Source organism: Arabidopsis lyrata (genome assembly GCF_000004255.2).
Source record: "Arabidopsis lyrata subsp. lyrata unplaced genomic scaffold ARALYscaffold_1, whole genome shotgun sequence".
Taxonomy (NCBI): domain Eukaryota; kingdom Viridiplantae; phylum Streptophyta; class Magnoliopsida; order Brassicales; family Brassicaceae; genus Arabidopsis; species Arabidopsis lyrata.
In genome coordinates this window covers 18,138,409-18,153,570 of record NW_003302555.1, presented here as the reverse complement: position 1 = coordinate 18,153,570, position 15,162 = coordinate 18,138,409, and the positions used below count along the sequence as shown (strand labels likewise).

General features: G+C 33.8%; 1 protein-coding gene across 1 annotated transcript; it reads right to left on the bottom strand.

Moving 5' to 3' along the window:
* Positions 1-1,830: 1,830 nt before the first annotated feature.
* On the bottom strand, positions 1,831-5,177 carry LOC9329985 (nitrate reductase [NADH] 2). Its single transcript, XM_002891183.2, has 3 exons — positions 3,979-5,177; positions 3,683-3,823; positions 1,831-3,598 (listed from the first exon to the last, which is right to left on the bottom strand). Exons 1-3 carry the CDS (start codon positions 5,009-5,011, stop codon positions 2,031-2,033), a joined length of 2,742 nt encoding a protein of 913 aa, XP_002891229.1. The 5' UTR covers positions 5,012-5,177; the 3' UTR covers positions 1,831-2,030.
* Positions 5,178-15,162: the final 9,985 nt, after the last annotated feature.

Here is a 15,162-nt window from a genome sequence, read left to right as displayed (position 1 = left end):
ACCAATAATAGAAGTTCCCCTCTCTCGTTACCAACAACAGATTCACGATACCTAACTTTTTTTAATCGTTTTATTCTACCTGAAAACGAAAGGTCAGAATCATTTTATAGCTTATTCTTAGGATGATGTAACGAAATTAAATCATTCAGAAACCAAAAAGCTCAGGTGAAGTATATTTTACATCCCAACGATTTAATGCGACAAACAAGCATGAGATTTGCAGGGCAGCATTTACTATTTACTATTAATATCATAAAGTAATTGATGATTTGAAATATTCTTCGCGTGCTGGCTATTTTATGTTATCAAAAGTTAACAACTTGCTAGGGATTAAACATAATTTTCTGTCATAATCACAAATCATATTGGAAATTTGAAAGTAAATTATTTGTTATGCTTACTAATTTAAATCTGAGAGTCAATTAAAGGAGCTTAACTGTCTCATCAATTTAAATTAATATATACTCCTGAGTTTAGGGGAGTTTTATTAGTTCCAATAGATGTGGTGTTTATTTAAATACATTTTGTATGCGTAATGACTTAATCTTAGTTATATTTATTATTTCTTTTGAATGAGCTTTTTCTATATTTAAATTTAATCTTAGTTATATTTATTATTTCTTTTGAATGAGCTTTTTCTATATTTAAATTTAGAAAACAATTAATAATTTCTAAATAAATGACATAAATTCAACTCCAGTTCATGTGTATCACTAAGTTGAAGGAAACTAATAGTAGACTACTTCTACATTAGATCCTCCAGAATTGGAGATATCGACTATTGTTTGATTTGTAACTTATAGAATTTATGTTGAATATTTTGAGTCATATACTATCATAAAATCATGAGGTGCATTATCAATCATCGGAAGATTTGTTGTTGTTGTTGTTGTTGGTATAGTATTCCAAGCTTCCATTATTTAATAAATCTAAAACATATTAGTGTATACTTTATACTTATAAGCTCTACATATTTCCAGAGTGACACATTTTTAAACGAATTAACATCAATTTGTTTTACATCCGTTCGATATTATATGTTAAATATCTTTGAATTTTTCTGTCGACATTATTTAAGTTCTTAAAGTTATGAACCGTTGATATATGATTTGATTTAGATACCACCAGTATATCGCTTATATATACGTTAAGGTTTTAGATAAAAATAAAAATAAAAATATTTTAACATTTTGTATCGGTTTAATAGTACACTATTTAATTTTAGATATATGATGTTCCTTTTAGATAACTTCGAACATAACCCGTGATGCTGTATGAAAAATTCTAATCCTGTAATGGAAGAGTTTGGATGCTAGCTATATATTAAGGAAATTCTATAGAACCTTAATATATAAATAGTTGAGCACATTGATATAAATATGTACAATTTTATCAAAAAAAAAAAGAGAATCTGTACGCTTTTAATAAGAAAAAATTGAATATTAACTGAAAACACTAAAGATTCTCAAACGATTGATATAGTTAAACTAATCACCCAAAAAGGAAGAGTCTTCTAAATTACAAGTTCAGAGCTTCTTGGTTAATAAAACAAATGAAAAAAGTAAATTCACTCCCCCTAATCTTTTAAATCATTTAAGTGGTGAAGACTAATATAGGAACTAATGGACAAGTTTGGTTTCAACTTGCACAACAGAAAAATACTCCGCTTTGGCTTTATTCTTTTTGAAAATGATTATTGGTGTCTAATAGCTGTAGTTTTTTTTATTTTTTAACGACAAAGGACATATGAAACAATGAATATATTCAAATTGATATTCAATTCAATGTTTGAGTGAACGCAAAAAAATTCAAGGTACAATAACCACAGAATTTTGAAATACTTTTTGTCTGTTATTGTGAAGAAAATATCGATCGTGAATTCAACGGACACATTATATTTCCAAATCCAAGACTTTAAAGGACCAACATTATATACAAAACAAATCCCTCGGACTTATTTAGAATCTACTACAACACTAGGCTTTTTGACCACCTAACGTTGTGACTTTTGAAAATCTCTTGGGTTTAGACTAGAATATCAAGAAATCCTCCTTGATGTTATATTGCATCTTCTCCAAATTCGGCTGAACCGCAAATTGAACCATCGGTGGTGGTCCACAAGCCATAGCAAGGGCTGAGCCATCTAGTCCATCAGGGATATGTTCTCGCATAATCGCCTCTGAAATAAACCCGGTACTGTATGCCCAACCTTCCTTAGCCGATTCCACTACGTACCAAACCTTTAACCGGTCCGGGTACTGCACTGCCCAACCATCCAATTCCTCCCTTAGCAGAATATCTTCCTCGGTCCGGTTAGCATAAATCACATACATCTCAGTCTCATCCTCTGGATCCTTCAGAATGGCCTGAATGATTTGGTAAACCGGAGTTATACCGGTTCCGCCTGCCAACATTGCCAATTTATCAGCAAACTTCGGTTTACCATGAACCGTGAAACTACCCTTGCCGAGATACTCAACATGACCCAATGGTCCTTTGATCTCCAGAGTTGACCCTATAGGCAAAGAGTCTAGGTACTGAGACATGAGCCCGCCATTGGGGAATCTCGGGTGGACTCCACCAAAGTAAATCTTGACCACGAGCTCGAAGTAGCCAACCACATCAACAGTGCTGCTAGGTGTGTAAGCCCTGAGGCAGAGCTTGTCATTGATGGTGGCGCAGAGGAAAATGTGCTTACCAACCGGTAAGCCTAGGACCATGTCCTCAACCGGTAAAGCAAACCGGAATTTCCGAACATCATGAGAAATGGAAGTCTTTTCGACGAGTTGAACCGGGACTTTAGCCCGGGGATTAACCAAAGCGAGATTCCTAACCGGTGTCGCCTCTCCAATGGGAGCCAACAGCGAGAACACGGCGGATGAACCGTGAACCGAGTTGTTAGGCGAGGAAGAGTCAGAGGAATAACCAGTGGTGATGAGCTCACCGATACGGTAATCCTCAAGCATCTTCTTGGCTTTATCAGAGTGAATGGCTTCAAACTCCTCCGTACAATCTGTACCAGCATTGATCAAGATCGAATCCGAACCACCCGGGTGGTCCATAAGGAAGCGGGTACAATCATAGATATGTCCATGGACAATGATCCAGCAAGAGTCAGCAGAGTTATGCTTCTTGACCTCGGACATCGAGTACATCTTCGCAGTTGTGTTCATAAACGGTGTCGAGACAGATTTCTTGAGAGTAGGAGGCGCGTCAGCGGATTTTTCAAGGTGACGTTCCTTCGCCATCCATCCACCAGATTCGTTACCCGGGAGAGTTGGATGCTCGAACACGATCCCGATCTCACCCTTGTGTGGCTTGCACACGTTAGTCTTCACTCTAAACCAGCAGTTATTCATCATCCCCATGAGATTCCATATCATTTTCTCGGGCTGCGTGTTAAGAGTCTCGTCCCATGCACGGACAGCAATCTCCTTGGCACTAAGCAGGTCCAAAACCTCAACCTCAAGTGACCAAAAACACCAACACCAGAACTTCCCATACTTGTTTGGCTTCTCTTGATGGTCAAGTTCGCAAACGTTCCATGTCTCTCCACCATCCACCGTGACCTCCACACGGGTCACTTTTTTTCCACCTCCTGTTTTTTTGTATAAAGATTTTTTTATTATTATTAAATTAAATCGTCCTATGAATTAACGTATTTATTAAATTAAAATGTTACCGGAATATGCGTAACCCTTTAAAGTGTAAGGTCTTTGGGTTGTGAAAGCGTTGATGGGAAGAATCTCCTCGTGACAAGGCGTCGTAATCACGGAGTTTATGTTTAGCTCGTTGATTATGTATTCCGGCTTATACCACCAACCTAAAACAAAACCATTGAATTTACGTTTAATTACCAAAAAAAATATTTATATTTAATTCTATAAATCACAGAAGCTGACATCATCCACTAACATTAATTTATATGTATTTAATATGAGATTGCTACAAAGCTAACTATTGAAAAGATTTATGTACCTTCTTCGTCGGCGAGTTCGGCGTCTACTTGAGAAGGTAAAACTCTGTTATCCTTGAAATGATAGAAATTGTCGGATTCTTTAGTGGTGACAATGATTCGTTTCAACCATTTAACCATCCGGCCACCGATGAAACCGGGGATGATGATGCGAACCGGAAACCCGTGGTCTGGTGTTAGATACTCCCCGTTTTGCATATAAGCCAAAATGATGTCTCTTGATGGATCCATGGCATATTCCTTCTTGATGCTTGTTCCGTATTTGGAACCACTAGTTCCGGCACCGCCCGGGAGATCCTCCGACCCTTCGAAGCATACGTTCAGAGCACCGCCTTTCCGGCTAAAGATCCCGCAGCGACGCAAAACGTCACAGAGAGGGACACCACGCCACACGGAGGTGGAAACTCCGGCGGAGCCCCAGTTGAATCCCTTTGACTTCTTCACCATGTTCTGTTCCTTACGGCGGTTCCCCGCGCAAACTAGTGTCGCGGCGAACTCGCGGTAAGCAAACTCGGAGACGAGCTGGTCCATGGTAAATTTCATGGGGCGTTTGACGAATCCGGTCACCTCGACCGTCCATTCAGCCCATTGGGCCTTAGGGACATGGCCGTGGTTACGAACGTAGTGCAACGGGACAGGGGTGATAAACCCGTGGTGCATTAAACGGTTGAGAGGCGCCTCGGAGTTGAAGGGATGTTTCCCTGTGAGACGTACCATGGAAGGGTTACGCTCAATCCAGCTATCAGCCGTGTATTCGTCTCTCGGGTCCAAAACGGACGGTTCAAGCTCGGCGTTGGATTTTCTTATCATCTCCTTGTAGTACACGGCGTTGCTGTTGTGTGTCTCGTTCTCGTCTTCGCTCGACACGTCTTCATCATCGTCATGAACCTTGGCTGGTTTCAAGAACACGGTTTGGTTCTGATTTGCCTTCGAAGAATCGGTCCGGCCTGGGACGGGAGGTTTGTAAGAACGAACCACGCCGTTCAAACCTGGCTCGAGCCGAGCGTATTGGCGATTATCTACTGAGGCCGCCATGTTGGAAAGGAAAAGAGTATAATCGTAAATAATTTAGAAAACAGAGGCTTTAACTTTTATCTCCCGCTCTCTTGTGAGTGAGATGAGATCTGAGGACGAAAATGCATCGTTGGTGGAGATGAAGTTATATAGGAGAGAGCCTAGTGGTATGCTTTTAGGAAGTATCGTGCCCAATCACACGTATGGGACCATTTGTGACTTTTATTAGTATTATTTTCTTTCTCACTTAATTAAATAACCATCTCCATTTGTTTGACAAAAATAAACGATAATAATTATTCAATAAGCTTAAAATGATCATTTTGTCCCTATTTGTTATAAAAAAATGTGAATCCATTGGAGTAGTTTTGTAATTGCTGTTTTTGTTTGTCAACAACTAATTAAATTTACTAAAAGTGATACTCTTTCCATTTCAAAATGTAAGATGTTGTGGTAATTAACACATAGATTACGAAATTTTCTACTTTTAACCAAAGTAATTTTTTTTAATAAAAACATTCAGTGAAAACCAATGAAAGAGAAACAGTCATTTGATTACTTTTCATATTGTTAGATAAATTAATTTTTTATTATTTCTTTTGTATGAGGATGTGAAAACATCTTATATTTTGAAACAAAAAAAACTCCAAAACATTTTATATTTTGAAATGGATGGAGTAACAAATAGGAGTTGCGAAACTTACAAAACAATAATCATAATTCGAATCCTAGCATAACATCCCGAACAATCGGTTTTAGTAGATAACAAATACTATATATATATATATATATTTATATATAATTTTTTTAATTTTGGGCAAAACAAATAATATATATTTTATGTATTATGAATATCGTATTTATGAATATTCATTTTTTACTCTATGTTTAAAAAACTGACACCTTATAAAACTTAAAGATACAAAAAAAGTTGTAAACTTAATTTCTATAACGTGTAAACCGATACTAGGGATATATAACTCTTTATTACTTAGTTTAGATTACTAGAAGTTTAGATTTTAAATGAATAAATTATTTATAAGAAATACACCAATGATTTTAAATGAATAAATTAAATATAATGAGGTTGAAATGATTTGATACTAGTTAAATAATTTATTTATCCATCATTGTTTATTTCATGTAATGGAATTAAAAAAGAGTGATCAAAGTAATTTTCTAATATTTAAGTCGAGTTTTCTTACTAACTAATACGTCTTATTGGTGACACAAAACGATAAATAATTTTTAAAGGAAAAAGATAACTATCGAAAATGATGAAATAGTTCGAAACAATGATAAATAATATTCCCTCCATTTCAAAATATAAGGCGTTTTGGAGAAATTTTTTTGTTTCACAGTATAAGTTGTTTTCAAGTTTCTATGCAAATTATATATTATTTTAATATTTTGTAATTATTTTTATTATGTAGTCTCTTTTATGATTGACTGAACTTTTAAAAAGTAAATCTTTTTAATCGGCGTGATTTTAGCTAAAATGCCTTATATTTTGAAACGGAGGGAATAGTACAAATTAACTCATGGTGGTATCGTGTTTTCATACCATTTATTTATAATATTTTTTGGGATTGTTAACTATTAAAATGGTAGATTTCTTATTAATGAGTGAAAGAGTTATCAATCAAATTTAATATGTTAACAGTTGTAAGTAAAAAATACTACTAGCGTTGATCCGTAAATAAGAATGCTCGTAACACAAAAAAAATACCCACTAATCAACCATTAAAAGAAATCTACCACTTAATTAGCATTATTTCTCAGTAATATTGATGTGATAGTGTTATTTTTTTTGGTAAGAATGGGATAGAGTTATTTGAGTAATCTACTTTTCGTATAAAAGATCTTATAACCTAAAATAATTTGGAAAAATTGGAAATAAAAGATAAATATTTAAGTATTTGTCCATATATGAATTCTATGAACAAATATAAACTATTCTTAAACTATCCCTTGCATAAGATTGAACCAATTGTTTCAAAAATAATTAAGAAAAATATTATTAAAATGATAAGGAAGACATGAAGATATATAAAATGTCAAAAATATATTATTGTTTTCGTTTTAGATGGATAAAATTTGATCTATAAAGTTTAGAATATGTCTTCTGAAATTAGAATGTATATTCTATACACTCTACATGTTCTACAAAATTTAGATTATGTATTTTACATACTCTACATGTTCTACAAAATTTAGAAGTCATTTCTGTTATACGGTATTTAGAATACTAGTTTCTACGACTTTTAGAATACATATTCTATACTTTGTTCTTTGTTCTACAAAAATTAGAATATGTTTTCTAACATTTACTCATGTTCTAAGAATGTTAGAAAACATATTCTTATGATTTTTTTTATTCTACAAAAATTAGAAAGTACATTCTATCTAATTTAGATTTAAAAAAAAAAATCTTAAAATATGGAAATTGAATATAGTGAATTTGATTACATCTGCAAATTACAGAAGTTGAATTCTGAATACTTTAAAATTCTTTATACCTAAGTGAATAAATTATAACACAAATTAGAATTTTTCTTTATACTTCACACTTTTTCCTATAGATTACGCTTCATTTCTTGTCTCAAAACCCGGAAAATTAGTTGAATTTTGAATACTTTAAAATTCTTTATACTTAAGTGAATAAATTATAACACAAATTAGAATTTTTCTTTATACTTAACACTTTTTTCTATAGATTACGCTTAATTTCTTGTTTCAAAACCCGGAAAATTATAGTTGCGCTTCATAAAGAAATTGAAATCAAGGGAGTGAGATAGAGAGAAAGATTGAAGAAGAAGAAGAAAAAAAAAGTTATTTAATATGGCGTTTTTAAAGAGGAGAAAACAATTACGAAAGCTTAACTTTGATGAACAAGAGAATCAAAGAAGAAGAAGATATGAAATTATCTACGGCAAAACAAATAATGGAATGTAAATAAATGTTGATTTTGTCCTATATTTTTTCCAAATTGTTTTTAGAAAGAAATCAATTTAATTTTGAATTTTTTTAATAGTTTAGTAAGATTTTAAAAGACTGGGGGCATATTGAGATTTTAATTATATGAAATCCTATATGACCAATATTAAAGTATATATGACCAATCATGAATATAGAATGCATAGATGGACAATAGTTTAATTATTTGTCCTTTATTTCCAATTTTCCTTAATTTCTTGAATCATCGAAAAGTTTCAAATAATGTAATGTACAAATGTGCGCCACTGGAATGTTAGAAAATGCCACGTTTTTTTTCTTTAAAGTAAGGGATCCCCCAAAGTAACTACATAATTATTTCTGTTTTTGGTCAATTTGCAACATTACAGTCTTACAGACCCTATTTATTATTGTTTTCTAATAAACAAGGCCGACTAATCAAGGCCGACGGAGCCACAGATTTAGCAGATTCAGTGGGTAAATAATGAATATTGATTACTTAGTTGGGAATTTTTTGAACTTATTTAATATTTTCAAAAAAATTATATAAATTTTTTCTGTTGTCAGACTTCAGCGGACGAAAACCTTGAACTCTTCGACGACAACACTTCACATCACTGAACTTATCGAAGCCTAAAGACACGGTGGATTCTTAAAAGAGTTCTCACCATTAAAATAATAAAAAAGAGAATAGAGAATGAAATCGGTTTTCAAATAAGGACCCATGAAAACCTCTTATAGTATCTATACCGACGAAATCGCTCTAAGAAAAACAACAATTAAGCTACAGAACTTTTGCAGTGACGGTGACAAACCCCGACCACCAGAGAGGTACACATGAGAGTAGGAGTTTAGTTAGTCATCAATTTCTATCATGTTATTGCAGTACTTAAGGTATCAATCCATTCAGGTGTGATGCAAACAAATGAAATGTGATCAGAGGTCATTAAGTTAAGCAAAGCAGAAATGGATTGGTTTTCTAACAGTCGTAAAAGGTAATGCAGAAGGTAATAAAACGACAGAAATACAAGCATGTACTCATCACACAGGCTCACTGCCAGAAGAGAGGTGGTGATCGAGTATATCAATGGTGACAGAGAAAAAATATCAAAACTTAGGAGTAGGTAACAAAGATAACGAATAATTAGATAAGTAAGCAGATAAATCATATAGACTAGAAATTCCTAAGGATAGGGTAATCGAATAATGTGGTCTTCTTAGCCTTTTCAGATGGTTACCAAAACACAATTAATCTATCTCTAGACAACATGTTCAACAACTGATCAATTCACTAGCGTGATAGAAATCTTCAAACAAAGCTAGATCAAGACCTAATTTCCATTAGCGAAACCTAACTATGCAGACAATAAGATTCAACCTGTTAAAGTCAATAAACGTTCTAAACGGCCAATCCCTTGGGATTTAAACGAAAAGTCACATTTCTTTGTGAAATAAATTAAATGATGCAACGTAGAAGTCATTTATTCGGATTACAACTTTCTACAAAAAACACAACCGTAAAATATATTTTAAGTTTTAGAAAAAATGAAATTAAAATGTTAACAATTTAGAAAATAAACCAAAATTTGCAATTCTTCATAAAATAAACTAAATGTTGTAATGGTTCAACAGTACGGTTGCAACCGCTTATGAAAAATTACGATAAAAATACGCAACCGCAGAAAATATTTATTCGGATTGCAACTTTCTAAAAACTACAACCGTAACTGGGTATTTTTTCTAAATGTTATAACGATTTATAACAGTAACTTTTTTTTAAAATCAAATAGTTAGATTCACAATAACTTTTCATTTCTCCTCTTATTATTTTTTCTTCTCAATTCTACTTTTAATTTTACCAATCACATCTTAAATATTACAAGTCGGAGCCATTATCCGATCCTAAGACATAATATCAAATAGTGATTTACCAATACCCAGTCATAACCTGTTTTTTTTGGCAAAGACCGAGTCGTAACCAGGATATCGAATTTAAAGCTAACAACAAAGTAACTATATTTATTGTTAAAAACAAACATTTGTTTAATCCCATTAATCGCGGAGAGTCATCTAGTAATAAATATATACATCTCTAGATGATAGTAATATTGATAATTTAGTATAATTTGTTTTTGTCAACCACACATTAATCAAAAAATAACTCATTGATTGGTTGCCCAATTAGAAGGAGAACAGTTTACAAAAATAGCTTCAGAAAATAAAAATTTAGAAGAACGGACTAAGCAGTAAGCCTTAACATTACATACACGAGAAATAAGAGAAAACGAAAAGAAGTAAAAAGAGACACGGAGCAATCCAAAAGCATCTAGTAGATTGGAGAAAGCGGACCATTCTTCAGGTGATTGTACCATCGATACTAACTCTGAAGAATCTGTTTCATAGTCCAAATTAAAGCTTCCATCTCCGAATGAAAGGGGGTGGGGGGGGGGGGAGACAAGCAGTATCGTATGGTCAATTCCTTGAAAACGCCACCATCGTGTATACCCATAGTTGGATCCGAAGATTTCCAAGAGCCATCAATCCGACATCTTATAGATTAAGTTGCGCTTTCCAAAGTTTCCGTAATAGTGCTAATTTCAATCTGTTCCAACTGAGCTTCTGCCCACATTAAGTTTTCACTCAAAACGTGATTTAAAATATCTGTGGGTTCAGATTGTATTCCCTTAAAAACCTTTTTATTTCTATCTTTCCATATGAACACTAAAATCCAAGCATAACAATAGGTTTTCTCCCCCCCATCTACAGTAAGTGGTAAACTCCAATAAAGATTAATCTTGATTTGCAAATTCCGAACTTAGAGGAAAGCTACCTGATACCATAGGTATTGCGGATAATTCCCATATTTTTTTGAGAATGGGAGCACTCAAATAAAGCATGATTTATTGTAATATTTTATAATTTGTGTCCCATTCGATCGTTTCTGTCATCTCTCGAGCAATCGATAGCCTGACTTTACTGTATATATCTCTGAATTTGTATTATGCCAAATAAGCCTATCTGGCTTATAAACTTGACTAATAGTCTGTCTTCTAATAATTTGAATATCCAGCGGATCTATACATTCTTGTAAAATGGGAAGGTGCCATTCTTTAGAAACCGGATTAATTAAATGGTTAACCCTCAGACTTGGAAGTAATAATTTTCCTTTTCCATTTGCGGGCGTGGATTAACATGAGGAATCCAAGGATCTCGCCATACCGATAGGTTGAAACCCGAACCTAGTGACCATCTCGCTCCCATTTCAACCATTTTTTTAGTCAAAAAAATACTCTTCCATCCAAACGAAGGAGAGTTTATTTTTTTTTGCATGTAAAAGATGAATATTCCCGAAATATCTACTTTTTAGCACTCGAGCTACTAAAGAGTTCAGATATTGGATTAAACGCCAATACTGTTTAACAAACATGGCATCATAAAAAAGATCCAGGGAATGAAAGCCTAAACCTCCTTCTTCTCTATCCTTATTCATCTTCTTCCATGCTATCCAATGGATCCCACGATCTCTCCCATTGGAACACCACCAATATTTAGAAATAGCACTAGTTAACTTAGATGTTAACTCTTGAGGGAGTTTAAAACAAGACATAACATAGGTTGGGAGTGCCAAAGCCATTGACTTGCTCATTGATTTTTTCCCACCTTTTGATAGATATTTAGCTGACCAGCCATTAATCCGTTCATTGAGTCTTTCCTGGACATAATTAAAAAAATTTACGTTTCGAGCCTCCTAAGCTCTCTGGTATACCCAAATATGCATCCATGCCACCTGCCTTAGTAATTCCAAGGATGTTTTTAAGTTAATCTTTTTTTTTGGTTTGCTACGCGCTTACAAAACATAACCGATGATTTACTGAAATTTATTTCTTGCCGTTTAGCTTTACCATAATTTCCAATAATATCCATCACCGTTTTACATTGCTTTGTATCTACTTTGCAAAAAAAGAGACTATCCTCTGCAAAAAGCAAATGTGAAATTGGAGGGCTTCTTTTCGCTACCTTAATTCCGTTTAGCTTCTTCTCTCTTTCCGCCTTGTTAATATTAGCAATCAGTACTTCCGTACATAAAATAAACAAATAGGACGATAGGGGATCACCTTGCCGTAAACCTCTCTTGGGAATGATATTTCCTCTAGGTTCCCCATTCAATAGAACCTGATACGAGACCAAACTAACACTCCACGTGATCCAATTATAATTGAATCCCAACCGATTCATAACAGCCTCTAAAAATTCCCATTCTATCCTATCATACGCTTTGCTCATATCTGTTTCAATTGCCAAAAAATCCATTCTACATAATCTATTAGTCCTTAAGCCATGAAACATTTCCGGAGGTAACAAGATGTTATCTGTAATAAGTCTACCTGAAACAAAAGCTGACTGTGTTTCAGAGATTAGCCGAGGTAAAATGTTTTTAAGCCTCAAACAAAGAATTTTTGAAATAATCTTGTAACTCACATTGCAAAGACTTATTGGCCTAAACCCTGCCATCCTCTGAGGCCTTTCCGTTTTTGGAATTAAACATATATTTGTTTCATTTATTCTCTTATCAAAACATCCAGTTCAGAAAAAATCTCTGACCAGTCCTACCAAATCTTCCTTTAAAGAATGCCAAAACCTCTGATAAAAAAGCTGTCATACCATCTGGGCCTAGTGTCTTTTCTGGGTGCATAGAAAATAAAACTTTCCTAAGTTCTGTTTTGGTAACCTCTTTGGTTAGTTCTTTATTCATATTTTCCGTAAAATCGGAGACACTTCATTTACCATCTCACCGATACCATTCGTATTGGAGACCTGAAAAAGTTCTATACAGTAATTCGTTGCTATCTCCTCCATTCCTCTTTCTGTCTCCTCCCAGACATCATTAGGTCCATAAAGACCTGAAATCTTGTTTCTTGCTCTTTTTTTTTTTTGTAGAGGCATGAAAGTATTTGGTATTTTTATCCTCTTCTTTTAACCAAAAGCTTATGCTTTTTTTGTTTCCAATAAATCTCGTCCTCATGATAAGCTTCCTTTAATTTAATTTTGATACTTTTTATTTCTTCTGGCGGAATCAAATCATCGTTCTTGGCTTCTTCCAAAGCCACCTTATGGAAAGAAATATTAGCCTGATCCGTAGAATAATATTTTTCCTCCACCATGAAATGGAATTTCTACAAGTTTTTTATTTTATCCACAAAAACAGGAATTCTAAATTTTTTTGTTCTATTCCAACCGGAATCTATGGTCTCAGTAAGACCATCCTTTCCAACCCATCTCTTGTCATAATTTAGTACTCCGTCCGTTTTATAGTACTTGTCGTTTAAGATTTTTACACAAAAATTAAGAAAATAATTAAATTTTTTACTTTACTCTTACTCAATATATTTTCTAATTTTTTAATTGGTTAAGACACTAAAAAAGTGAGGATAAAATTGGAAATTTTACCAAACATCTGCTTTAAAAATTTAAAACGACAACTATTATAAAACAAATTAAAATTTAAGTGTTAAAACGACAAGACAACTAAAACGGAGGGAGTATAATCTAAAAACTAAATTCATGAAAAAATAATAGATAAAAATATTTTTATAACTAAAACTATAATAAATATTATCCCTGCATATTTAATACGCAGAATTAGATATGGTGTTGTATTGGTAATAAATTTGTGGACTGCTGTGATAATAGCATTCACGTTCATGTAGCTATTCAATGATAATTTTTTTTTTTTTTTTTTTAATTTCCTGCAAACTGAATATATTGATTAATTTGAATTTTTACAAAGAAGGTTTCTGAGCCACAAAAGCTGATTCACCGAGTCAGAATATAACTCTTTATTGTTACAAGCAGGAGAAGTAACGAAATGTGCTATGCTATTACAATGACGTCTTACAAAAGTAAACAACACCGAGATCATCCAACCCGCTGTGCCCCGAGAAGAATTGATATTAACACTTGCATCGAAGTTGCATTTAACAAAGGAAATAGGTGGTTTTGTCCAAGTGGATTTCTGAGTTTGTGGCTGCCTTGTTTTGGAATTTTTCCATATTTTGATCCCGATGTATACATCCATTCTTCTACTTCGGCTTGTGCTTGTAAAACGATTCGTGATGGACTTTCTCTGAAGTTATTAAAGACCAATTTATTTCTAGCCTTCCAAATTTTCTATATAAGCCAAAACGGAAGTAGTTTTTGAATTTCAGTAAGGTTTTGGTTGCCATAAGACTCCACAATGTAAGCTACATTTTCCTCCGAGTCATCTGAGAATTGATATCTATTCAACAGAGGAGAATTTGAGAGACGCCATGTTATGTGTGCGAAGTTGCAGTTAAACAAAACATGACTGATCGATTCCTCTTCAGATGGACAACGAGGACAATGTGGATCAATATTCATTCCTCTTGAAGTTAATCTAGAACGGGTATGTAGAGCCCGTGATGTGATTTTCCACAGCATGTGTTTAATTTTTGGAATGATCGAAGCTTTCAAATCTTATTTTTCAAATCCACTGAACCATGGGGAATGGCTGGTTTAATTTGTGAATCCATAGGATCGTGTGTAAGTAGCCAGTAACCCGAACGAATAGTATAAATGCCAGAAGCAGTATAGTGCCATATTAGTCTATCAGGAGGTTTATTTCGGGAGAGGTATATGTTATTAATGAAGCTTTGATCACTAGGATCAATGACTTGTGAGATATTGTGCTTGTTCCAAAATCGAAATGAAACTTTTTTTTATATAAGATGGCTTATTGTATTCGTTATCTATGTGGATATAGTTTTGATTGGCCGCGGTGGATGAGTATCTATCACATTATCTTTGCCAAGACGAGCTGTTTTTCCATCTCCAATAAGATATCTACTTTTTTTTTTTATCACATTTAATCCCGCAAGTAGGGATGTCCACCCATATGATTGATAGCTTCTTTGTTTTGCATCCATAAGGAATCATCTTTGAAGTACCTTGCCTTCATTATCCGAGAAAATAGAGAATTGGGGTACTGAATTATCGCCATGCTTGTTTTGCTAACAAAGCATCATTGAATTTAGATAGATCTTTAAATCCCAACCCCCTTTTTTTTTTTTGTTTGAATATTGCAATCTATTCCACGCAATCCATGGGATCCCTCTCTTCTTTGCATCCTTTTCCCACCAATAATTCATGAGAATACTTTCTATTTCTTCAATAACTCCGGCCGGTAGTTTGAAGCATGA

What these genes read in the sequence shown, in the direction of transcription:
- LOC9329985 (XM_002891183.2), bottom strand. Translation starts at nt 5,011, where the DNA reads ATGGCGGCCTCAGTAGATAATCGCCAATACGCTCGGCTCGAGCCAGGT. An exon ending in CGAACTCGCCGACGAAGAAG is followed by an intron (nt 3,824 to 3,978) that starts GTACATAAATCT and finishes GTTTTGTTTTAG; the next exon opens with GTTGGTGGTATAAGCCGGAA. An exon ending in AAAGGGTTACGCATATTCCG is followed by an intron (nt 3,599 to 3,682) that starts GTAACATTTTAA and finishes ACAAAAAAACAG; the next exon opens with GAGGTGGAAAAAAAGTGACC.